This window comes from Lepidothrix coronata, unplaced genomic scaffold (assembly GCF_001604755.1).
Source record: "Lepidothrix coronata isolate B3197 unplaced genomic scaffold, Lepidothrix_coronata-1.0 Scaffold0, whole genome shotgun sequence".
NCBI lineage: Eukaryota > Metazoa > Chordata > Aves > Passeriformes > Pipridae > Lepidothrix > Lepidothrix coronata.
In genome coordinates, this window is record NW_016690180.1 from 3,996,585 (window position 1) to 4,023,846 (window position 27,262).

The 27,262-nt window shown below is 34.9% G+C and overlaps 1 protein-coding gene across 4 annotated transcripts in view; it reads right to left on the reverse strand.

The window, feature by feature from the left end:
• Positions 1-1,337: 1,337 nt before the first annotated feature.
• MICU3 (mitochondrial calcium uptake family member 3) overlaps positions 1,338-27,262 on the reverse strand; it is a 53,052-nt gene continuing 27,127 nt past the window's right edge. For 2 of the 4 annotated variants that reach the window (XM_017835444.1, XM_017835368.1), the window contains 5 exons: positions 19,671-19,771; positions 18,051-18,222; positions 13,224-13,332; positions 12,117-12,274; positions 1,338-2,869 (listed from right to left, as the gene is read on the reverse strand). In XM_017835444.1, coding sequence (XP_017690933.1) covers positions 2,759-2,869; positions 12,117-12,274; positions 13,224-13,332; positions 18,051-18,222; positions 19,671-19,771 — 651 coding nt within the window. In that variant the 3' untranslated portion in view covers positions 1,338-2,758. Of the gene's footprint in view, positions 2,870-9,085; positions 9,161-12,116; positions 12,275-13,223; positions 13,333-18,050; positions 18,223-19,670; positions 19,772-25,203; positions 25,300-27,262 lie in introns of all 4 variants that reach the window. The other 2 variants (XM_017835282.1, XM_017835208.1) reach the window with 2 other exon arrangements.

The window sequence follows — 27,262 nt, forward strand, 5'->3', positions numbered from 1 at the left end:
CCCAGCTGGTCTGGGCATCTGTGGGCAGTTCCTAAAGCATCCTCTAAATATTCACTTACACTATTACAGTTTTCTTAACTTACGTTGGAGAACAAGAGCTGGTTTTAAAAAAAGCCCTAATTTACACAACTTTTCACATGGTTTCATGGCAGCATACACATTTTCTCTGCTGCCAGGAATTTGGCAGATTTTGAATAACTTATGAACTTATTGAGCACAGTGACTGCAGCCTATCCGAGGGGTGCCTCTACAGCAGATGGCATGTGCCGTTACCCTGCCTTGTTATCACCTGTCCTTGCATTCCAGCCCTTTTATACAGAATTCTGTGGCAGAAAAGCAAAGCTATCACAAGATATGACCAAAAGAAAAAAACAAGTCTATTTTGTTGTGATGGTGAGATGCTCTATATCAAAGCGCTTACACATTCATGTTACCAAAAAAAAAGATTATTTTACAACAAAAGAATTTTAATGCAAAGAAAATTAGTTTCAAGTGCATTTATTTTGAAATATTATACGTATATATTCATATTTATATTAAATAACATTATTAAACATGAGGAAAAATATTCTTAAAAACTAATCTGACACTTTCACATTCTAGTTTATATTACGTGACTACAATTATGAAATACACAGAAAAATGCCAAAATTGTCTCAAGCCAGCCATAAATGCAAAGTGCACTATTGCCTAGGGCAGTGGAGGATCAAAATGATGATGGTACTGCTGCTTCCTCCAAGGGAAGGATCACTGTGAGTGGGCAGTAGTGAATGAAAAGGAAAGATGGGAGTCCCTTCGATGACTCCCTGTCATTTCTTCCCTTTTTTTTGTCCTTCATCACTGAAGAAGCAAACTGGGTTTTTTACATGCTGACAAGAAGCAGTGAGACAGTTCTGCCAACCAAGACAATACACTGAATACAGGTGATTCCCTACATGATCACACAGGGATTGCAGCTTATCTATGTTCTGCTGTGTCAATTCAAGAACCTTTATCCCAATTTATTTGATTTTTTTCTTGTCAGTAGTTTAAAGACACCAAGGTTGAAATTTTCCAAGTTTTTATCATGAAATATTAACTCAACTATCATCCTTCAATAGTTTTCTAAACTGACTTTTTGTTTTTAGCCAACACCTAGCACACTTTTTTCTAGACTTCCCAGTGTGGAATTTCTTAATAAAAAACCTTACTTCTTATTTTGTTTTGATTTTTTACCAGAGATGAATCTTGCTATAAATTAAACATTTCTAAACTTAGGTGCACTTACACAAATGCTACTTATTCACACGTGATATAAGATACTATTTGAGCAACATGTGCACTGAATAAAATTTTTAAAGGTCTGCTTTCACATATTTGGGGTAACTAGATATTTAAAACTATTATTTTGGTTCTGTTTTGATTGTCTGACTACCAAATATTTGCCTTTCTGATAACAATTTATTGACATTTGTTTTAGTGTGTGTGTGTATGTACTCAGGTAGAAGGATTTCGAGGCACAGATTGTTCCAGGACAGATACAGACTTATTCAATGTTCAAGGAACCTTTTCAAGAAGGGTATAAAAATATGTGTTCTTCTTTGTTTGAGCTTAATTCATACCACCTGACAATAATCTTGAAAAGGAGTAAGGAAAAATGCTGCTGCTGAATAGAAAACAAGAAATTTACAGAATATGAAAAACAAATATAACAGTGTCCATACCACTGTTTCAGTAACATTTAAACCTAGAGGGCATGACAGGTTGTAGCGGCTACCGATGGCCTGTATTCTCTATAACCTTTATACAGCCTAATTTATGTCTGATGTTTCATGTGTGATATTCAAATAATATCACTTAATGAGTGTTTTTCTGTACTGCTGCATGCATTCATGTTTTGTTTTGCTCTTTTGTTTGACACAAACACGAGTTATTTTTCAGATACTGCATTCCAGAGTAGCAAGTTGACAACCATAATTTCTACTCAGTGCCTCTTCATAAAAAGTGCACTATTCACAAGAAATACAAGAAGTTTTACTCTACTGGAAACATATCAGTGTATGGCAATAAAATTTATAATAAATATTACAAAGTGTGTGTTACTTAACATGAATTTGAACATTTTGACTTTTCTTTGACATACTGCTTGTAAGACATCTTAAAATCCCTACTATTTTTCAAAAGGATAAATTAATAAACATAATAATAAGACTTGGAGAATTTGAACGTTATAGTTCATACAGTACTTTTCCTAGGTAAATACCTATCATTCACATTATAACCATAACAGCTTTACTCTTTTTAAAATTACAGCTTCTAAGAGTTTAATTTGTCCATTCAACTCATACATAATTGTTATGCTACTTAATGCATTCTCATTTTCAGTTTAGCACAAACTTTCAATAGTGCTCTTCTGAAAGCAAATTCACAGTCTAAGCTGATGGAGGGAGTTTCTCTTCATTGCCAAAACATTTTCCTACCCAGCCATAAAACTTTTTTTTTTAATGACAAACTTATCTCAAAATAATAAAAAAATAATATTCAAAAGATGTTCTTAAAAAAAGACTTCTGCCACTCAGGTAATAGTTCATCGTTTAAATAAAATACATACTGAAAAGCAGTTTTAAGAGTTGGTGATCACTACACTAAGTGGAAAAGAAGTCCTGTATTTTCTGCTGCAGCTGGAAGATTCACAATTCACCTGGGTTAGTTTGTTCTTCATTAGGAATTCATAGGAATAAATATTTCTAGCCAGTGCAGATAATTCTTCTTCCTTCCTTTATCTCAGCATATCTTGTCTCCGAAATTGCTTCCACAGATCTCTGAGATGTTCACTGGTTACAGTCATCACACAAGAGTAATATTCCTTCCAACCATACCTTGGAGTCTCCTGTGAAAAGTGAAAAACATACAATTGAAAAAAAGATATCATTCACTAAATTCTTTAATTCTACATTATATTTTACTCAGATTCATACACACTAGATAGATGTTTTAATATTAAAATAATGAAAGATCAAATTTACTTCTGTAAAATGAGGGTTATAAATCCATACACAGGTTCAGTATTCAAAATGCATCCTCACCTCACAGCACACAGTTAGCATTCAACACATAGCCTATTTATATTAAAAGCTGCAGGAAAGGATTTGCTCTTTATTCAGGTATGTCCTGTTCCCTCTCTAGTTTTGTTTCTTGCTTGTGTTGACACTGTACTAAAAAGTTCACTTATGACACCAAACAAAAAGCACAGAAAATTACTAATGTTCATTAAACGGAGGCATCAGGAAAAGCTAAATACAATATAGGCAGATGACATGAAAGCTTCTCTATACTAGGTTACCTTAATCCTAAAGTGCACTGTAGTTCAGCAACATGAATAAGTGCCCATTGAATGGAGAAGAATACTGGCCAAGGGCTGGCCTGGGAGGTTCACTAGACTCTATGCTATCTGTAAGTATCACTGGATCTTATTATTTCTTCCACTGTTCCTAACTTCACAAGCCTATTTTGAAAGCAGGTGTAGAAAGATGGAGAGGTACTAAGTATTAGAGCAACTGGGGAAAGAAGCTAAGGGAGAAACAGGAATTATAATTGCTATAGGGAAGTAAAAAACATTTACAAGTAATTTTAATTTCTAAGATGATTTACAATTTAAGTACAGTATCTGGAGGCAAGTGGTTACAGTATCAAGGTGTCACGGTTTAACTGGGTAAGCAGCTGAACATCACTCCCCCCACTCTGGAGAGAAAATCAGAAAAAAAAAAAAAACAACCCCCTAAAATTCATGGGCTAAGATAAAGACAGTTTAACAGAACAGGGAAAAAAGAATTCAAATATATGAAACAAGTGACGCACAAAGCAATTGCTCACCACTAACCAATGCCCATCCAGTTCCTGAGCAGCAGCCCCCACCCAGCTTTCCTCCCAGTTTATTTGCTGAGCATGACACCACTTGGTATGGAATATCCCTTAGGCCAGTTGGGGTCAGCTGTTCCAACTCCCTGTGCACCCCCAGCCTCCTCACTGGGGTGTAGAGGACCCCAGGAAAAGCTGAGAAGTCCTTGACTTAGTGTAAGCACTGCTCAGTAGCAACTACATCATAACTGTGTCACTGACATTATTCTCATCCTGAATTCAAAACACAGCACAGTACCAGGTACTAAGAAGAAAATTAACTGTCTCTTAGCCAAAACCATGACACAAGATTAGAGATTGTCCAATACCTTGTTTTGGTTGAAACGAGTGAAGCTGTTAAAAATATTGCAACATTGCAGTACATTAAAATCAACCATTAGACAGTGAAGCCTATATCCATTTATTCTTCTCACTCATCTTTTTTAATTAAAAAACATGGAATTTTATAGAGAAGTTGTAAATATTCAGAAAACAATCTAATCCACAGTAGTATATAATCCAGACTTTAAATGAAATATTAGAAACAATACTTACATGAATGCATAATTTATAGTTGAAATTTATAGTCAATCTCATGAAAAAATGCATTACTTGTAAATTGCACTGCATTATTTAACAAAAGCACGTTCAGTTGATTAACTCGTGCTTTAAGGTACACATTTTTTATTTTATGAAACAAGTTCAGAGAAATGTTCATGAAAGTCATTAAAAGAAATGCTGAAATACACTGACTGTTTAGATGAACAGTGTCATTTCTAATGTATGCACCTACCCTGAGTGTACCAAATCCACAGAAAAAACATTTTGTTCACATACTCCGCAGTGCTTTCATATTTCACTGGAACATTCTCCTCCCACTGTATCCAGGTATGTTTTTCTAGTCAGGTTTAGACTCAAAAGCCCAGGTTCTGTAACCTTCAATTACTTTTGTAACATAAGTCAGTAAGGTGTGTCTTAGCACACGCTTCTCACTTTCTCTACTGTAGAGAAGAGGTAAGCAAAAGTCTCTTCAAGTAGTAAACAACAATATCTTTTAGTTTTTTTTAATCTTACAACAGATATATTCAACTGCTATGTACTAGGATAGTATAGAAATTAAAAGCTTTAAAAATATTAGCTACATGACAAATTTAATCTCACTTGACAGAATGAAGTGTTTACAGAAGATAACAATTTATAGTTGAAACATAGCTAGAAATGAGATTCTGAATCCATGCTTCAGTCTTTCGTGGCTTTCTCAAAATGAAATTTCCTTCCTTGGTCAGTCCCAAGGCACTATTTTCAGCTATTAACTATTACTTCCTAAAAACCTTAAATTAGAAATTTTGAAACCCCACAACATTCAGAACATCTAGAAATCAGTTCTTTTAAAGCAAAATGTCTTAAGATTCTCAGGAAATTACTGGTATATAGAACTTAATTTCTAGATTTACATCTGTGACACGTAATAGTTACTTTCAATACTTTAGAAGTCAATAAAATCAGAATTTGGCTTAAATATCTATCACAGCTACTGACCATGCAAATAGTTTGGCAAACAGTACTTTTATATGGACTTGAATCCCTTCTTAAATTGGCTTCTAGCATCCCTTTTCAGAAATTAACTTTGAAAGGGCTTTGTTAGAAATTTCCTTTATATCCTTCTGTAAGATTCGAAGCAGAGTTCTCCTCTATGCTCTGTTAGGCAGCTCTCTCCTAACATGTTTTTTTCAGTTCTCCCTGCGGTGTATGCAAAGGAGTACCTGCCAATGCTGTGTCAGGCTCTTTGCCCTGCAGGGACCACACACAGCTTGTTACAGGTTTCCCAAGGAGAGACTATCATTATTTATTATAAGGGTGCAACATTCTTTACAATGTGGAGTAAATGGCATTAGTGCATTTTAAAGTACAGCAGAATGTGCTTTATCCCTTTTCAAGGTGTAGATTCAAAGTAGGGTATAATCTGTAGTGTGTGTGCCAAGTATCTTAATCTCCTTCATCAGAGTTCTACATTTACCATAGGAAGTATATCAAAGCACAATGATCTGTACTTTTATATTTAGAACGAGGTAAAATTAATAGTAGTTGTACTGCATCTAACTTTGGGATGTAGTTGCAGACGATTTTTGTATTTCATGTATATTTATGTGCTTCTTTGTACATCAGACTGAAATTAAATTAACCACTGAAACTGTTCAATTTCAAATCTCCAATGATTCCATCTTTATTATTTATAAACTAAATGGAAAATAATAATTTTTAGAGTTATGTAAATCCACTTTCACTCCACAATGTATGGCAAAGACAGAACTATCTCTGTTCTCCATGGTAACTTTTGCCAAATCACTTCACATGCTTTGGCTAAGGCTTCCATTTCCATTAACTGGCACTTGCAACAACTTTAGTAAAAGTTTACAAAAAATCTAAAAGAGTTGTGGAATGTTTCGCACAAAAAGGAACTCTGAACAGCCAACAATTGGTTATGTCACTGTAACGGCTGGACTTGATAATCTCAGAGGTCTTTTCTGACCTTAACAATTCTGTGATTCTATGATTTTAACTCATGATGAGACAAGAAGGAGTTGCTCAAGTGAAGAGCAGTACCAAACTAATGTGTAAGCAGGAAACAGGGAATTTTATAAATATAAGGCTTACACTGCATTCTTCAGTGCACAGGCAACAAATATTTGATACAGACGTTTTCAAGAAAGCTTGGGTACAAGAAGAATTTTCATTAATAGCATCCAGACGCTCCAGCTGGGAAGAAGAGCAGGGTAAATAACCAGAGGCTTCTACACTATGTCAGTGAGGCTGCCTTTAACCAAGTCCATGCCCTGAGAACTAACTTGGTTTCTCTGTCTCTCAGTGTGTAGTGTAGACATACTATTATTCAACTTTAAATTTTTTCTTGAGAATGACTTTATACAGACTGAATAACATCTCCCTTTCTCCACTGTATATTTTTTCCCCAGTTTACATCATCTCAGCCTATGGATTTATTGCCTGAATTCAGATCTTATAAAGTATTGGTGTATGTAAACTTGATGCTTTTACAACCTTTCAGTCACCAAGATTAATTTTATTAGGTTTGATGATTAGGTACTGGATTCCTTTGCGTCACTGCCTTTTTTTCCACTGGGTCACATACCCTTCACTGCTATTATTAGGCATGCATCATGACTGTATAGCATTTTGCCAGTTTCCTGTAAGAGCTGTTCCGTATCTTGAAAAGTTTACAGATTAAACAATACGTGACATGCAACTGCAATATCGGTTTTGTCAAAAAGACAAAAAGTACTACTAAAACCCATTTTTAAAAATACATGGGAAAAGAAGGAAAGAAGCTTTGAGAGTCAAAAGTTTCAAAGATATGATCTTTAATTTACATAAAATTAATTTAAAGCCATGACCTTCCTCTCATATGACTGGCAACTTGGATTACTAAAATATTGTTTCAACTATTTCATTAGTCATTTACACTTCCCATTAATAAGGTGGAGAAACCAGATGCTTTTTTTATTAAGATCAAATTTCCTGTTCTGCCCCTCACATATTAGTACAAATGCTTCAGTATTTGGGTTATATCAAAAGGAAGTATAATTTTAAAAGTGTTAACAGATAATCAAAATAATAATAATAAAATAATTTTATGGATGCTGAATGTTACATGTACAAGAACATATACAAATCAAACAGAACTCATCTTCTTTCTAGGAGGACAAACCGTCTCTGTAAGCCTGGACATACCCCAAGCCATCTCTACTGCTGAATTTCAGAGAAACGGCCTGTTCAAAAGATGTGACACACTTCACTGAAAAAAAATGGTCTGAAAAGTTCCAAAGAACACGGTTCATGATACATGACATGTCGTGCCACAGGAAAGGTCAATAGTTTGGATGTATTTCCCCTCCCTTATCTATCTTGCACGGGGGTCTACAAAGGAAAAACACTACTGGGACTGGAGAGCTGATGGGCTACCAGTCTGGGTAAACAGACCCCACCTCTCATCCTTAAACACTTAGATTTTACACTGTTGCTGGAAGCCAGCCATCAACCCAGATAAACAGGATCCAAGACGCTTTGCTTTCATGACATGCTATCTCAGAGTTAGGGAAGAAAGATGGACACCAGAGGCCCAGCACACTGAGTGGCATACAAGTGGTCAGAGAGGCATATGACAGAAAAGGATAGGATTCAGAAGGTCAGAGGCCGATATGATAATATATGGAGCCATCTGAAGATGGTTATTGAACATAAAAGCTTAATATTACACCTCAGAATTAAAAACAGCAGGGGAATGACAGTCAAACCCTCCTGGCTCAGAAGCACACGAGATGTGCTGGCTACTGCACAGGGTCCACTGACACCCAACCACCGACCATGGGGCCTTGTTTGTCATGGTGTACATCTCTTTGTTCCTCCCCTCTGTAAAATAATACATCTGAGAGCTAACAGCCTTCATAGCAACAACTGCAAACTCTTTAAATGTAAATAGGAAAAAACTTTGTGATTTAAAGAAAAAAACTTTTGCTTTATGTAAGAAGGGAAATGTCTACTAACACACAGTGTCTGCTGTGTCCACTGCGTGACAAACTGTTTCACGATTTGGCTACAGAATATGCACACCCCAGTTTTTACACTGAAACCCACAGCACAATCTAATTGTAAGAATGGACATTCATGTAGTGCATACATGGAAACAGTCATGGTGATTGTGTGTGGACACAGTGCTGATTTTTGAAAATTGCTGGTATAGCATTAATCAAGCCAAAAATGATTATTGCTTTCAAAAGTCTAACAGTATAAATTGAAGTAGAACCAAGTTACTAACAGTCAGAAAAATCTACCTCTACAATCTTCATTGATAAATCCTTATTAACTTTAGGTACCTGGGAAATTACTTGAAAAGAAGTAACAGGACAGACAGAAAACAGCAACAGAAACTATGAAAGAATACTAATTTCAAACACAGTACAAAATTGGAGCTGGCTTACAAAACAGTGACAGTGTGAGTCAGTCATTACCAACTCCAGCATAAAATTCTATTGCTTCATTCAAAAACACAACGTAATGCTTTGAGCTACCACACTGCTTGCAGTCAGATAACCTTTTCCAGAGTTTTTGAACGGGAAACAAAGCAGTGACAGCTAAACATTCAGCCATTCTTGCAAGCATGCCAGCACACTCAGATTGGGTGGCTAACACATACCGTCATTTATCTGCTATAGAGTTCCTTCCTCACGCAGGATTTGAAAGTAGTATACCTCTGTATAGGTTTGTAGCCCTGTGGAGCAGAAGATGGAGAAGTGCGCAGATGCAGACAACATGTGAAGGCAGCCAGAGGTAAGCATAAGACAACGGTATCATGAAAATACAAAAAAATGGCTTTAAGTGACAAAGAGCTAGGAAATACAGTACAGTATGTGTTATGCAGAACATTTATCATTTAGTCATTAAGTTCCAAGTCTTTCAGTTTAAAAATGGAATTTATAAAGGAAAGGGAATATTCTTATATATTTTTAAATTAATAATAAAAAAAAGGAAATAACTAATTTAATTAAATATTAAGCAAAAATAAAGTTTTTCATGTCTGTACATTTTAGTAAGTTTACGGCAGTACTCTGAATGACCACCTGATGGCAGCTTAACATATGAATTGGTTTCAAACTACTAAAACCAAAACGAGGTTTCGGGTTATGCTACTAAATTGCAGAAAGAGAGAAATGTCATTTGATAAACTCTTTAAGATGTTTACTTTTCCAAAAACGTATTTCAATTTATATTAAAATGCAAATTTATTATGTTCCTATAAGAAGTAGCACTTGATCCTCCTCAAGTTTGTAGTGCCATGGCTAAGCTTTTAAATACATCAAACTTGGTAGGTTCTGACTGATGTTTCAGAGCTCCATTTTCATTGGACTTGTGTAACTCTTTGCTCTTTAATATGTTTGCTTTAGTCTGACTACATAACCACAAAATGCTCTTTTCTAAAATATATGGTCCTGGTACCAAACTCTGTTATGCCCTCAAGATTCTGGGCAAATATTTTAGCAAAACAACTTTTTAAAATGTTGAATTGCTAAGTATAAGATGTTAATTGTAAAATCATACTTCAAATCGTAGGCCTAGCTGAAACTGTAATTTTTGGACGTTTTTAGAGTGATAATCAGACACTACACTGATTTGGATAGACATTAATTGTGGGATACTTTACATTAAAATTGGGCATTTGACCTTCGTAAACAGCTTCATATTTCTCATGGCAAAGATTTCTATGCTGCTACAAAATACTGCATAAGCAGAAGCTGTTATGATCTTTTATCTGTATAATGGAACTGACCGAATCTTCATACAGATGGAAAACACAGTTATTGACAAAGAAGAGGTTAGTGATTTATTAGTTTTGATTTAGCACCAAGACAACATTTGTGCCTCCACACTGCAGGAGCAAGAGGACAAATTTTTACTTGTTATGGACACACTAAATACTGTTTCACTTTTAATGTACAAACAACAGGAAGCAATCAATGACCTTCCACCAATTTGTTCTGTGAAAAAGGTTCTTACGTGTTTTCTACTTTTCATTCTAAACCAAGACAGGAGTGGGTAGCAGGTGTTTATTAAACTGAAAAAGCAAATTTCTGCAGAATTTTTACTACTACCTACTCTTGGAAAAATCAGGTTTGTGTGACACTTGAGAAAACTTACTGGAAATTGTAATTCCTCGGTTTGGTACTGTAATTGTCTTGGAATACTACTGATTAATAAAGAGAATGCATTTAACATAATTAGAGGACCAAATCATGATCATCTCCTATGCAATCTGGGAGGTATTTAGTATCTTATTAAAATTAGACATGTAATTTATGAAAGACTGTGTTATTCTTCTGAATGTCCTTGGCTATTCTTTATAGTTCTTTTACAGTCCATGGGAATATTTTATGGAGGTCTAGGGAAAAGAAAGATACATACATGAGACAGAATAGTGCTGGATGATACAGATTTTTTAGGATTATATGTGATTTCTGTCATGCTTTTCGTGAAATAGAAACATGTAATACTAAAATTACTTAGTAAGCAGACCATTTTCTGGTTAAGTAACCATACACTGCACACTTACAATTAGTAAACAATTAAAACATATAGCCAAACATCTTAAAACGATTATGAAACAATCATCATTCCCACACCATAATAAAAGGAACTGAGGACCAACAAGGAAATAAGTTTGTTACAAATGCAGTGGTTGTTATCCACATTTTATGTTCGATCATATTATTACAGAAATAACAAGTAAACTATTAAACTCAACACCACTTCACAAAAAGTTCTAACATTATATTTAGGAAGTTAACTAAAATAACTAAAATTACATCACAGAAATAACATACTGAAATGTGAATCTAAGAACCATAATGCAGCTTAAGATTTATGTCTTAAGTGATAAGGTTGTCAGTAAGAACACCATTTTATGTTTAGTTAAAAATGTTAACCCCATCATATATATAAAAAAAGGCTTTTGTTGATCATACCCTAATTAAAAAATTTTCTGCTACTATAACATTCCCCTGGCACTATATCGAACCTGAAGAGGGCAGCAAGGCCTACACATTCACCATTGTTCCCTATGAAAACTTTCTGCAAGTAATTTCCTGCCCTCTAGCTTAATATAATTGAATGTATTATATGCAAGGTTTAATTATCAAAAGCAACTCTGAACTAGAATACAACATTGTTCAGCTCCACTTCACTGATTCTTTATTTGAAAATTAAAACTATCTTCTGCTGCAACTCTTTCCAACTGTCATTATCAACACTTGTTATTTTATATGTTTTAGAATAGCCAGTGTTTGACCTTTAACTAAACTGTGTGAGCTTGAGAGAGGCAAATTCTCTTTTCTCTGCAGGCAACCCAGACATAATTGCTACCCTTGTTAAAATTCTTAATGCTAATCTATTGATCACACAATACGGAAGAAATGACAGTATGCAGAGGATTTCTCATCTACGATTTGGTTTGGTAAAGGTACATTATGTCCTCTATGTATTGCTTTCTAATAAAAAAAAAAAAATCAAGAATTTGGGAAGGTTTTTATCTTACAGACTGTTTCAGTATTTCTATAAAACATATGTCTTTAAACACATGCACTGCTGGTTTAAAACCTACATGTGCTACAGATGCTAAAGTAGTGGTAAGTAGTAAAGTCAACTAAGGTAAATATAAAAATTAGAATCCTTACCCTAAACCCTCGATTGAGTCTGTCTTTCATAATCCCGATAAATTCTTTATAACTCAGCTGATCATCTCTGTCGACATCAAAAATCTTGAACACTGTGTTCACCAAATGTGGTGAAAGCTTCACACCTGTGGCTACATACACAGCACGTTTGAATTCATCTGTGTAAGGAGAACAACAGAAAAAAATTAAAAAACCCATTAAGTTAATGGTATTTTGTGGACAACATACTGTGAAATACAAGTAAACTTTTGAGTTCTCACGTTTAAACACCAAAAAACCAAGAAAATGTGAAAATCGGGATTGAGTTTCACAGTTCTAAATCAAGTAGTTCTAAACTGATACAAAATGACATTGCTTAATTGGTATCAACTATTTTACACAAAATATAACAGTTCATGTACTATACTACGTGCAATAACAAAAATAGAAGAGCATATTGTAATAAAATCTATGTCACATATATGGCATTTATTTATTTGACACAAAACAGAACCCAGGGAATACAAAACAGAGAAAATGATATAATCTTTTGGAAAGGACACATGAGGTAGGACTATGCTGGTGTTACTGTGTCAGACTCATGAAGAGGCTACTTGAGGAGAGCACACAAGTCTGACCACATACTGTTCACCTTGCACTCCCCAAGCATCACAACTATTTTATTAAGGAGTTTAGTCAGTACATACATGCCTAGTTCTTTTAGCAGCCACTTACTGATTTCTTAAAAAATCTAATCCCTCTTCAGACCTTCTGACACTGTTTCCTTCTGCACCCTTTGTAGAAACCAGATTCCAGATGCTCACTGTGTAAGGGAATGCTTCTGTTTGCTTTAATCTGATCTCTTACTAGTGTCATCAAGTGCCTCAATTCTTGTATTGTAGGATTTGGTGAACAAGTATTCTGCATTCAGCTTATCCACCACTTATATGACTTGGCAAAATATCTCTTATGATATGACCGAACCTTCTCCTCTCAAAGCTGGAGTCCTTTTTAGCCTATTACTGGAGACATTAAGAGTACAAACTAAGAACAACAAAACATTTTTGCATTTTTGTCAGCAGTTCTATATTGTTACCAAGAGATTTTTTTAAAAATTTAAATAATTACCTTGACCTATGGAACGACTTGCAAAATTATACATTTGCATTGCAATTGTAAAGTCTTCTAGATTGTTCAAGAACTGGAAAAATGATCTAAATTCATCAAAGGTGATACCCTAAAAAACAGAAGAACAACATGCACCATAAGAATTATCAGTAGTAGAAACAACTAAATAAACAAACCTTGCAGTTATATTTGTCTACTTCATCTACGAACAGATATACCTTTTTAAAAAAAAAAGAGAGAGATTTCTAGTAAAAGTCAATGAAGTAAAGAATTGGAGTCTTTCCTCTTTGCAACTGCAATGGACAGCAATTCTCACCAGAGCAGCTGAAAATACTGTTCCATTGCTCGTGGCAGTTTTTAAGAATTACGGGATTTATTATGACACAACACTTAATACTGACAAAGTCTAGGTTTGTATCAATATTGGAGTATGTTTACTACTGAAAACCTGCAAACCACTGTTACATATATGTGAGTGCATGTGCTCACATAAATACACTGAATGAAATCACAAATACGTATTATGATCTACCTTAAGTCTGTACTTTAGGGTGAATTTTTTTACAGATCCAGATTTAAACACGCAAGTCTCTTCAGCTGATACTCCAAGAATCAAGTACTGTAGTTTGTTCAGCTTTTTAAAAAAATCCTTTGCATTTTGACCAGACTTCAGAATATGTTCTTTGAAAGTTTCACTGAAAACATTGTTAAAAGAGCTTACTTTATCTTCTTTCCTTATACTTGTTCTGCTCTTCTCTCAGCTACAAATCCAAAGACCTGATAAACTATCTCTAAATCAATTTTGAAAGAGATTTTAAACTAAGACTTTGAATTAAGCCTATATCTGAATCCCCTTAGTCTCAGCCATTCTGAACATGGGTTGGCATTCCTTGTCAAACCTTGATCTCCACGGACTCCTTTAACTGTTATTTCTGGCTATTTTTCTGTTTGCTTTTATCCTTTTATCCTATTTAAGTACTTGCCTCTGAAAATAAACCTGAAGACAACTGAAAGACCTGTGAGCCTTTCTGTTCAAATTAAAATATTGACCTGTGTCTCTCCTCAAATACATACATAGTCATTATGGTATGGTGGAACACAGAAAACATACTAAAGTAGGTTTGTGGCAGAGCAGATGGCAGTGTTTGGGTGTAAACCCATATAAGACAGCAAGTACTGTGGAAAATGTGGATAGCAACATAATATTGTTATAATAAAAGACTTTTATAGGCCTCCACACAGTTGAGATGTAAATCCCTGCTTAAGTGATCCTACCTAAATTCCAGAAAAGGTTTAAAAACTGTTTGGAGAGCTTGACCCATCTCCACCATGAATTGCTTTTCTCAACAAGCATATCTGTTCTCTGTTTCATCCTTTGCAACTGGGAGGAAACTCTCTTAGACACAAGCAGAACCACCTCCTTATTCTCATTTAAATTTTTATCTTATAAACTGAATTTACTACTACCAATACTGGTTTTTGTTTCATTGCACTTGACAGTAATAGTTTATGTGTCCAAGTTCCATTTCTTGCACTGTGTTTAGACTGAAAACTCTCTGGGACTGGAATACTTTTGTCACGTATTTGTGAAATTCCTACAAACAAGCCTTTTTGCAGCTTCTGTGTTTCCCCTTGTGGTCAAAACTGCTGCCATGAGTTGACACTGGAGATGGAACAGTGAGATAAAGGAGCCAAACATGCAGTCCATGGCTAACCTGTACATACTCCACAACATTCTAGCAATGAGGAAAATATCTTGCTTCATTTAGGAGTTGTACAAGTTCTGCTGAAATAATGTGCAATCATAAATGCTTACTTCCTCTCAAGGAAAAACAGCAAAGGACACAAGAGAAACAGAAGGTCAGGCAAAATGACACCCAGACAGCTGGGCATGCAGCATTCTACTATCTCTCCCCTTTTCTACTACCCTGTTTTGTTCAACTGGTACTTGTAATAACGTTTCATATTTGCCACACATTTTGTATTTTCACACAGGATGTTATCTTTGTGTAAGCGTTCCAGAACTTTCATACTGAAAAATGTTTATTTTCTATGTAAAAATGTGCTAGTTTTGCCTAGGGCTGAGTTAATTTTCTTCACAACAACTAGAGTGGGGCTGTGTTTTGGATTTGTGCTGAACACTGTGATGATAATATAGAGATGTTTTTATTATTGCTGAGCAGTGCTTACACAGAGCCAAGGCCTTTTTCACACTGCCACACTGGCGAGGAGGGAAAGTTAGGAGGAGACACAGCTGGGACAAGTGACCCCAACTAACCAAAGGAATATTCCATACCATATGATATCAAGCTCAGTATATAAAGTAGGGGGAAGGAGGAGGAAGTGGGGGACATTTGCAGTGATGGCATTCGCCTTCCCAAGTAACCATTATGTGTGATGGGGCTGTGCTCTCCTGGGGATGGCTGAACACCTGCCTACCCATGGGAAGCAGTGAATTCCTTGTTTTGCTTTGTTTGCATGCATGATTTTGCTTTTCCTATTAAACTGTCTCTATCTCAACCCACAAGTTTTCTCGGGTTTACCCTTCCAATTCTCTCCCCGGTCGTGCTGGTGGGGGAGTGAGCGAGCAGTTGCGTGGGGTTTGGTTGCTGGCTGGGGTTAAACCATGACAAAAAGGAAGCTAACTTTTTATTTAAATGGACAGATTATATATTACTACAGCAAGGAGAACTCATATTAACACACCAGTGCTGCTAAAAATACATAGCCTTTCTTCAGGAGCTGATATCTGTAGTAATTCAAGATGCCAGCTTAAATTAATCGCTGCTTCGCATCTAGTTAGTAAAAGGAGGAAAGCATCTTGAGAGCAGGCAGCATGCCAGCTGAATATTTTAATGTGTCTACAATATGGCAAATGATCATCGTGTTGCTTTAGGAGCTTCTTCATACAGGGCCCTGAAAGATTAACATCGCTAACTGAGAGAGTAGCTGCCTATTACTTTACAGACTCAACTAATTTTTCTTCTAAATGGAATCCTCTGGTTAGTATTAGTATTGCAGCATATCACTGTAATAACACAGAGAGCACATTTTATAATTTTTAAATTATAATGTTATTACAAGTATAAGAAAGTACAAACACATGAACAGCGCCTCCACGGCAATAAGAGGCAAAATCCATTCTCAAAATGAGAATGTGGCCAGCATAAGAGATGCCACAGGGATTTACTTTTTTCACTGTACTAACAGCACATTTACTGAGCCAGTGATACAAAGCTATGAAAAACAGCAGTGTCTTGTTTCACCTAATGGAGGTATAGCATATGACATACGGATATATGGCACTGATCTTGTGCCAGGATATTCCCAGAATGCAGCATAAGTAAACCTGTGAATTAGTGACTACATGGAAGTTTTCCTTAACTAATGGCCCCACCAGAAGTCAAGAAGAGGAAACTACTGTGGAATACTTGCTATCAGAACAGTGACATTGTAAGATTTAGAAAACCTTCAAAGAATACTTCCTTGTGTTCGAAAGAAAGTGTCTGTACTTGTATTTACTTAACTTCACCTTTGCCATTCAAAATATTTCTCTATACCTACAACTGTCATTATTTTTCAGCTTTCCAAGTGATACTTGTATTATTGTTGCTATACAAGCCCCAGAGTGATGTGGTTTTGTTTTTTTTTTTTCACATTTCTGTCTCGGAACCACACAGAAAAAGCTTTTTAGCAGTTCTGTTGCAGTATCTTGGCTCTGAATACTACCTTTTATGGTAGGTAGAACTGAACACCTCAGCGGCTAGACCAGGAACTCAGAAAGGGTCACTAAGCAGGAACAGACACCAATCTTACCACTGCATTTTATGCCTAATCTGGTCAAAAGAGACAACCCTGCTTCTCCCTTTCATTCCCCACCTGTATTTATCTCTCAGTGGCCCTAACTGCTGTACAACCACAGGAAGAGTCAGATAATCCAGATATCTGAACAGAAAACTGTTGATTCTTGAGTGTGCTTCTTTCAGGTCAGTTGTCTGTTCTTACTGTGAAGACTGAAATTACAATTTCATTTCTCAAATTGACAAAACCAAAAAAACCTGTCCAAACCTATTTATTACTTTTCCTCATGAGCTCTGCTGTCAATGCCATTAAAGTATATAGCTATTGAAGAGTTAGATTTCTAGGACAGAGGAATCTGATCTTTTTCTGTAAACACAAACAGAATATACCCAGACAGTCCTTATTTAAAGGGCTACTTTTAACATTATCCTATTTGTTATCACTGATGCAGGGTTACTACATTTCTTATCAGACACACTTCTGATGACACATTTGTTGTTAAACAAATGAAGGACTATCTACCTCATGTCTGTTACTGTTTATATTATCATTTCTGTCTCTTCAGTCACTAATATAAACCACATAACAACAATATTTATACACAAATGATCCATTATTAAGACTATAAAACAATAAGATAAAAGGTGTCAGTGTTATTTCTGAAGAGGTGCTACTCCAGTGGTAGTGCAAAAAAGAAGTAGTAAGAAAGAAAGGGTTTTTTAAATACTTCATTGCTAGAAAACTGTTCTTTAAAGTTGTATGGTTTTTGTTATTTAAACTATATTTTTATGTTTTATGTAAACTTCAAAAATATTACTAGCTAAATCCTATAGAACACAATTCTATGCTATTTTTATTCATGTTATTTTTTATTCAGCACGTAATCTGAAAAACCAGACACACATCTTAGAATCAGTATAAAATCCTGGAACTAAGTAATTCAGTGACAGAATCTCATTCAGTCCAAGAAGATGTTTTTATCTTAGTGACAATGGGACTGCATGCTGTGGCCCACTGCTAACCCACCTTTTCTTCAGGAATACTGCAGCGCATGTTTTCCAAGTAACTTGATGTATTTTCCACATTTGTATACCTCAAAAGAATATGGGCAAAGTCTTCCTCACTGATTGTGTTCATCCCATTAGAGTAGGAAAGGAATTCTATCTCTAGAACCTCAGTTTGTAGGTTATCCATAAATCTGAAGCACAAACAAACATGAAGAAGAGTCATAATTTCTATTTCTATTGTTCATGTTCTTAAAAGACTGGTAGAATATGAACCAAGTAACACTACATAAATTAGTTCTCCTTTTGCAGCACTGATGGTAAATCTCTTATCTATGTCAACGTATTTTCTAATCAATACGATGATCTTAACACAACGATGAAATGTTAGTAAGGATTAAAATTAGTTAATACTTACATTTTTAATTTAATTCTAGTTTCTATTTGTCTGATTTTCTTCTTCAGTGGGTCACTGATCTTTATTTGTATATGTTAAAGTCAAAATTCCATCATGGTACTAAATTAATTCCCAACATATGTTCCCCGTGTTGTTACTTACAGCTTGCAATTTAACCTTGCCTTTCTCTTTTTAGCAAGCCAAGTATGATGAGATCTTGCAGCCTTTAAATCTAACCTTTTTTTATTTGTTTTTATTAAAGACTTTACTATTCTCATGATATTTCTATAAACTCTTCCCATCTTAACAACCTATTTAGTATAATCCGGACACCAAAACTGGATACCAAATATAAAACCAGCTGCCTACAAAAAGGAAATGTAACTTCCCTGATTCTGTCTGATGTCCTAGTCATACAATGAAGGGGGAAATTACCTCTCTGGTCACAGTAGTGCACTCACTGGGAGCTCACGTTCATCTGACTGTCAAACAAAACCTGTAGCATTTTAACGTTTTAGCCTTTTGAAAAATTACCTTTTCTGCTTTTTATTTTGAACTCACATCATGATTTGACTTAATGATACAGTTTTAATATTCTGTGAAATACTGAATACTTTTCATGACTCTTCATTTAAGGCAAAATATTTTGAAAAATAAAAATTGACTGGAATACATAGCTAAGTGATAACTATAAAGACAATAGGTATTGAGAGCATTTACTGAAGGAGCAATAACCAAACACTGTATCTGTTTCAATTATCCAGAAGCACACAGTTTTATGGTTCTGTTTTGATGGCACTCTATTTTTAAATTTTTAAATTCTACTTTTACTGGTATAATAACTAAGTCAATAGCTTCCACTGTGTTTTCACTTCTACCCAAAGAAGTTTGATCTAAGGTGCCTGCATGGTATCTTCAGAAAATCTTTGCATAAAAAATAAATCAAAACCAAGAAAAAAAGTTCCTACATATCCATAAGGACAGGGCTGGGGGTATAACCTCTCCACTCCAAACTAATTATGCACACAAGTGCTAACAAAATTTGCAAACGTAGCAGCATTAGAAGATGATTTTTTATTGTTTTATTGGACCAATTATTGTTTTATTTTGCTCTTCTTATATATAACACACACAAAGGGAACATAAACCTTATAGATGTGCCTGCATAAGCTATGTCTATAGTAATATAAGCCACATTAATTAGAAGAACAATGCAAATTTTTTTTACAGGGAATTAATACTCACCTATAAAAATCTTCAAAGTTCAGTTCAGCTTTTCCTTTTTTACCGAAAAAGTGTACAAGTAGTGTAGTATCTGACAGTGAACTTGAAATATCATCAGCACGCTTAAATATTAGAAGAAAAAAAATTAAAGGCCATGATTGGATCAGATACAGAAGTATAATCTGAGAATGCCTATCATCACAATAGACCTTTCTATTGAAAGAGTTTGTATTTTATGTTCATCGTCTTAAAAAAGATTTTAGTATTAAAATCCATTACATTAACTTTGCCATGCAATTTTCACACAAAAGTGGCATTAGCTGTTAATTGCATTTAGTAGAAAATACTTAAATGAACAAAATAATATAATGGAAGCTGCAGTGAAGGGGGGAAAAGCATAAAAAATAAAGCCAGAAACTCATGAGGAAAAAAAATTCTTGCCAGCTGAGATAAACCATAAGCATAATTCCCTTTGTACACAGTCTCCTTTCCCTTCTCCTATGCAACTACAAAGAAATTAAAGGACGTTACTTCATATACTCTTATTTTCTATTTCAGTATTAAGTATGGGATTGTGTTCCAAAACCACTCACATCAATTAGGTATACATTATATTACAGTTTAAATTTTATTGCTCAAACATATTTAAAAATCCAGAATCATAAGATATTTTGAAATAATCACAGAATCACAGAATCAGCCAGGTTGGAAAGGACATCTGAGATTATCAAGTCCAACCCTTGATCCAACACTGCCGTGGTTACTAGACCATGGCACTAAGTGCCACATCCAGTCTCATCTTAAAAACCTCCAGGGATGGTGAATCCACCACCTCCCTGGGCAGCCCATTCCAATGCCTGATTATCCCCTCTGTAAAGAATTTATTCCTAATATCTAACCTAAACCTTCCCTGGCAGAGCTTAAGACAATGCCCTCTTGTCTTACTGATAGCTGCCTGGGAGAAGAGACCAACCCCCACCTGGCTACAACCTCCTTTCAAATAGTTGTAGAGAGGGATGAGGTCTCCCCTGAGCCTCCTCTTCTTCTTCAGGCTAAACAATAATGAAGTAATATTTTGACTCATTCTCCTAAGAATGTTCCATATTTGCAGACAATGTGCTCTCTGCATAGGACAGGAATTTCTGAACATGTATTAACACTTTTTCCTTAATAAACAACAGAAAACTTTGAAAGGCAGAACTAGAATAGAAAGCCAACTGATTTCAACCATTTCTAATAGCAAGAGTTGTAAACAGAGGGTTACATGAAAACTAACAAACAGAACAAAACAAACCGAAGTAACTATCATCTGTGTATAGTGATTGCACAGCATTCCACTTTTTTAACTAAATATTCATTGCCCTTAACTATTGTGTACTGCACTGATTTTACTTCTTTTACATGCATTTTACTTCATTTTACGTGCATTGATTTTACTTCTTTTACAAAGAAACTCTTGATATACTGAAGAGCTAGAAGAATAATTCAGTAACAAAAGGCTCTTAAATAAGCCATAGTATTCCAACATGGCAGTGATCTCCTGAAATTAATGGGCATTTGCCAACATTTGAAATATAAAAAGTAATATACTTAGTCACCTTACTGCACCTGCTTAGAGAGAAACTTCTGTCTGAGCTTTCATTTTTCTTATAAAGACAAGATTTTATGAAAAGCAAAGAGTGGGAGACAGTAGTTTCTGCTCTTCCTAGGCAAGCTACCACCGATCAGGAAGTTTTTCTGATGACTCTAGTGTTACAGTACCAAACAGAATACACAGTACAGGAACACAGTAAGTATTTGGGAGATGCAAAAGTACTATTTTTTTAGTACTTTTAATCACCATAATGAGAGATTATAAATCTATGGGATTTACCATAAGTATAGAAAACTCTTTATAAAGATCTGCATGTATAAACCTGTAAGCTGCACTCAGAGTCCTGTAAGTTTGACTTTATTTCATAACTGAAGAGGCTATAAATTTATAAGATAGAGAAATTCCACTTCCAAGTGAAGAAACCAGGAAGAAATTTTGAACAATATGCAATAGTTCAACATCATGAAAAACCATTTTATGATGTACCAAGAAAAACCATTTCATATCTACAGTCTCTGAAATACACTACATTAATTTCAAATTTACATACCGATTTGTAAAAAAAGTAAAATGCAATATCCGTTAAGAGAGTATTTACATATCAACAACAAGGGAAAACATGAGGCAGTAACAACACAAATCCTTTCCTTTCACCATCCAAGATCTAAAGAAATGAGAGAGACTTTTCTGTTCTTTAGTATAATCAGTTTAGTATTCTCAAGATTGTATTTCATGTACCCTACCTTCCTCTTTATTCTCATATTCTTCTCCAGGGAGAAATAAGATGACAGTGTATATAGAGACAGAGAGATATTTCATGCCCTTCAATTAAGGCAGCTCTGCTCTTCAAGTGAGCAAACTAATTCAGAAAAGTAATCACTATTTGTCTTTTAATACTGTTATCCTCCACTACAGGACACAATATACTGAAATGCAGATACCCTGATTTCTTATGTCTTTTAAGCAATTAAATCCCTAAGCACATTCAAACAATTTCCCTCAAGTACACTGAAAAGATATCAAATGTTAAATTACAGCCTTTCATCTTGCAAAAACATTTCAAAACTTTAGACTTAGGTTGCATTTGCCCATATCTAAAGAACCATTTAAAAAAAAATACAATCTGTAAGTCTTTTCACAATTCCCATTTGGTTGGCCTCGCTAAATGAAAAAACCCCAAACAAAAATGTCACTGCAGAAACTCAACCCAGTATGCTTCTCTGCAGAACTGCAGGCAACTGAAAAGTATTCCTGTGGTCCTTCTGCACTGATAGCATTAAATAAATTCGCTCTCTTACATGGTAAGGATAAAACCAAAAGCCTTAATCATTTAAAGCTATTGTTTACTGTTCATGATAAAACGATTTTTTTACTTTAGATCAAGTAAATTTAATGACCATGCCTGTTTCCATGTACACAAATATGAGCCTCAATTTTGATCAAATACATTTTGCAGTCATTAAAATAAGAATAAAATCCTGCTGATTTGTTTTTACCTTTACACTAACCATAATACAAATACAGGTAAAGAGACAAACAGGAGATAAGCATTTCAATCACATTATTGGCTTGCTGCATAACAGCAACATCTTCTCAATTTCCTAACCTGAAGTGCATGAAATATATTTATTTTATATTCTGAAAAGTTAATTTCAAGCTTGTGATTAAAGAGGTTTGACTAAAAATAGGTAACACTATAAGCATTAATTCCACTTGTAGCAACATATTCTGATAATTATGTATATTATTTATTAAGAGCTTTCTTACTGCAAATTCTTGATTTTTCGATAATGATAAATAATCTACTGATTTTCAGTTTCACTTAGTAATTCAGGAATAAACCTAAAAACTGAATTCAGTGCTAAGTGGCATATTCCAACAGGATGGTGTAGTTACTAAATTAGTAAGAGCAGAAACAGTATTGCACACTGTCCTGGAAAGAAACTAGAAGTGATAAATAACTTTTCTCCCCAAAGAGACATTTCCTGTTGATTCCCACAGCAACAAACCTTATTTACACTCTTTTTCAGCTTACACATCGCCTTCTCAAAAGCCTATCAAACAACACAGACCCTAGTGTTACTGAGCTTTATGCCACTTTCTTACTACAAAAGCTATAGTATTATTCAGACGCAAGAGGACCTGGGAGAGATAAGAATATGGATGAAAGTCAGCTGACTCAAAATCAACCAAATGAGATAAAGATGAATTTGGTGAGAAGGGGAAATTGTCAGTGGAGAAAATGTAGAACACGGTTTTGCTTCATAAAATGATTTACAAGTGAGCAAACAGGCTTTTTACACGCTTTACAGAGAACTGAAATTGATGCTGAGCATAGCAGCGTTAAGCTTCAGTTACATTGTAGTTATAGATATTAGTCTGAGGCATCAGATATTAAAAAACCTCTCTCTCTTCAAATTAAATGTGTGTAGACATTACCAAATGTAAATCCATCTACACTTGGGACTGAATTCATGCCAGCTAACTGTAGATTAAGATGACAGTTTATTCAGAAAACTAAATGCCTCAAGCTTTGTAAATTGTCAATGAAAAGAGCAGCCTTCTCTCCCCTCTATCTCTCTCAGCTGACTGGACAAGAGCACTGATATTCTGGGTTTTAAAATTTGGTGGAATAAATAAAGACTAATAACTGGACTAACAGTTCAGGAGCTCATCAATGTAAAAGCAAGGGAAGGAAGACTGGGTATACTGCTTTATTGCAAGATTACTATGTATGTGTTATTACTGTGAATATTCCTATAAATATTGTTATAAAACTCAATTCTGTAAACTACATTTTGTTTTGTTCAAGGGCAAATGAACGCAAGAAGAAAGAAATACTGAAAAGGCCTATTTGATACCTGGGAAATTTAGGTTTTACCTTAAGAGAAAAATCAAGTACCTTATTTTGTTTGGCCTATGATAATTAAAACTGAGGGATCTGACTACATTTATAAACACAACTATGAGTAAGAAGATTAACACTAAAGAAGAAAAAGCCCTGTGAAAATTAAGGAACAACAGACTGGTATAAAGGGCCTATCAGTAAATTAGAAATAAGTCCATTGACGTCCTCAGGTTATTCAATAGCTTCTGCAGAGGAACAGCAGGGACAAAACACTAATTACCTTTAATAAGAAACACACGTTGCTTACCAACCAAAGAAAAAGACTGTTTTACCCTGGAGATGTTTCAGTTCCTGGTTCTTTTCTCATTATGATCCTGCTTAGGAAACATGGGACTTTGAGATCAGAGTCAGTGGGGAGTTGCTGTATGTCCTTTAATGCCACAACCAGCAAAGCAATCACTCTCACTGCATGGGGCACAGAAAAGCCTAAATGATCTAGTTTTCTGACCCTCTGAAATGATCGATACAAATAAATGTCTTATCCAATTATCTGGAAGCAGATCATGAAATATTAATTATTAGAATTTAAATCACTATGGAAAAAATATTGACTAATGTTTTGGTTACCTTAAAACATTCCTGGTTTTCTCCAATAATTAAAACAATCTTTGCATGATACTTTTTGTGAAGATAGGTTCAGATAACATATATAAAAAGTGCATTAAGGACATAAAGCTTAAAGGGCTGCAAGTCTCATTAAAGTTGTCATATCACTAGACCAAGTCTAAACGGCAAAGTTTCTGAAATTACTTCTCCAACTGTGAAATACCATCACTATTAGTGTTAGAAAATGCTTCTTATAGTGAGGACTGAAGAGGACTTCATCTTCCAACTCTTTCAAAAGGTAACTTTGCTTTTTCTTGGAAATTACAACTTTCAATTACTGAACTGCACAGAATCAAATGCATTTTATCTGAGAACTTTCAGGTTTAAAAAACAAAGTAATTAAAAGGAAGAAAAGAAACAAGGTGCATAAAATAGGAAAATAATCAGAACAGAAATAAATAAAATAGAAGTCTGTTTATGGACCAGAGACAGAGGTTGTCTTATACCTCTGCAAGGTCCGAAAAGAGTGCTTGGCTTGTGCTACGTCTCAAAGTATCCCAATAGCTTCTGGGGACAAGGTCCTCTCCTTCTGTTTTAAGAACCTGCAGTTTCAAGAAGCACAATTGTTTGAAAAACAAAGAACAATAGAAAAACCACTTATAAACTTTAAAATATTTTCCAATTGATCTTCAAAAGCATGGCTTCGTTCTCTTGCTTCTAAACAGAAATTTCAACCCAGTTACGTAACAATGAAAGAACACTGGTCTATCACAGCTACTTGCTTATTACTCTTGGTGGTACCAAAAGTATCACCAGACTCCACTTTCCCAAATAAAATAAATTAGAGAAAGCATAAAGCGAAAATATTTATTAAAAGTACATTTATTAAAAGGAAAATGACCATTTAAACTCAGCGTTTTGCCTTTGTTTTTTCTAATAATTCTGTTTTGCCAAAAATTAATAATTTATAAACTTAAGAAATGTGTTTTGTCCTTGATTAAAATATAAATATCACCATATATAAAAATAATTTCATCCAAAAATCAGGATGACATCCTTGCACTAATAAAGAAAGGCAGTAAGTTCAACTAATAAGCCTAATAAGTTCAACTTCAACAGTAACATACTTATCAGGAAAACACTGCATGTCTGATGATCAAACTTACCTTGTCTTGTGAATGAACAGCAGCTCATTCTTTCATGCATACAATTCTGTAATTATCTATCTTAAGTATTCACCGAATTTGTTCTCTTACTGGAGATTTACTTTAGTCAATGGAATTAGTACTTCTGGGTGTGCACATTTTATTTTCATTACATGCATCTCATCATAATTATCATGTTCTGGTTGGCATTTGGCCAGTGAAAGCACTCATGCAATACATGCTGAAGCGGTCTGAGACGCAAATGCAGTATGCACCAGAACATGGCTGGAAAGAGTTTGCAAATGAAAATACTAAAATATTTATCCCATTTAAAACATCATTCGATGCTTTCTATGGTCTACAGACCTCAACACTTTTCAAAAAGTTAGCATTGTTTTGTAAGACAAAGTGAGGAGAAGGGCCCAACACAGCATGTTGGACTATCCCAGAATTTTAGGGTTGCATCTCCTTGGTCCTGAGCATCTTCAAATCCTTGGGACATCAAGGGAAACTGAAAAGGCTGCCACACTTCTTGTTTCAGTAGGAGAAATAGAACCCCCAAAAATATCAATTTTGGGGGTGGGGGATTTATTGGATACTGTGAATTCCTATACACCTTAGCTTCCTTTGCATGGAGATCTCCATTCAGATAGTAGGAGGGCAAAAAAAAGATGGAGAACACCTGGGCATCATCTTGATAAAGTGTTTGGACATGGCTGGAGTCTAGAAGGAGGATTTTTACTAAAGCTGAAAATTATTGTATGAGTAGAATGCCTAACTAGTTTGGTTTCAGTTTGAAATAGGCAGCAGCACAAGAATATGTTAACTTCTGTACAGAATGTTTCACTGCAGTAAGGCCTAATCTGAAATCCATTGAATCATAAGGCCTTACATATTCTACTACATTTTTCTCACAATATCCTGTCAACTGCATCTTTTAATTCAACAGAATTCATTCCTGCATATTGCCCAAACTGTTTGTTTCAACTTCACAGGAAATGAATCTGCACATTCCTATGAGTGATTGTATAAAGAAACAAATTTTAAAACTGGAATTTCACTAGTCATCTAATTCTCAGATTGCATCCCCTCACTTTGAGTATCACAATAATCATACCAAAACAAGATTAATTCTTCTATTGAAACATCAAATCAATCTGGTTTTTTTTTTTTTAAAACAGTTTTACTTCTGCCATGATCCAAAAATTAATCAGGTCAAGATGAAGACATTAAAAACCTTAGATCTCTCTCTTGCTGATTCTCTCTCCCACCTCTCAGAAATGATTGAAAAGAAGTTTACTGTCACCTACATAATACAGGGACTATTTTCTGTAAAATCCTATTCTAGTTCAACACTGGAAGTTCTTATGTATTTGTTCTGTAAGCAAAGCACAACAACAGGAAAGCTCTCTTCAGGTTC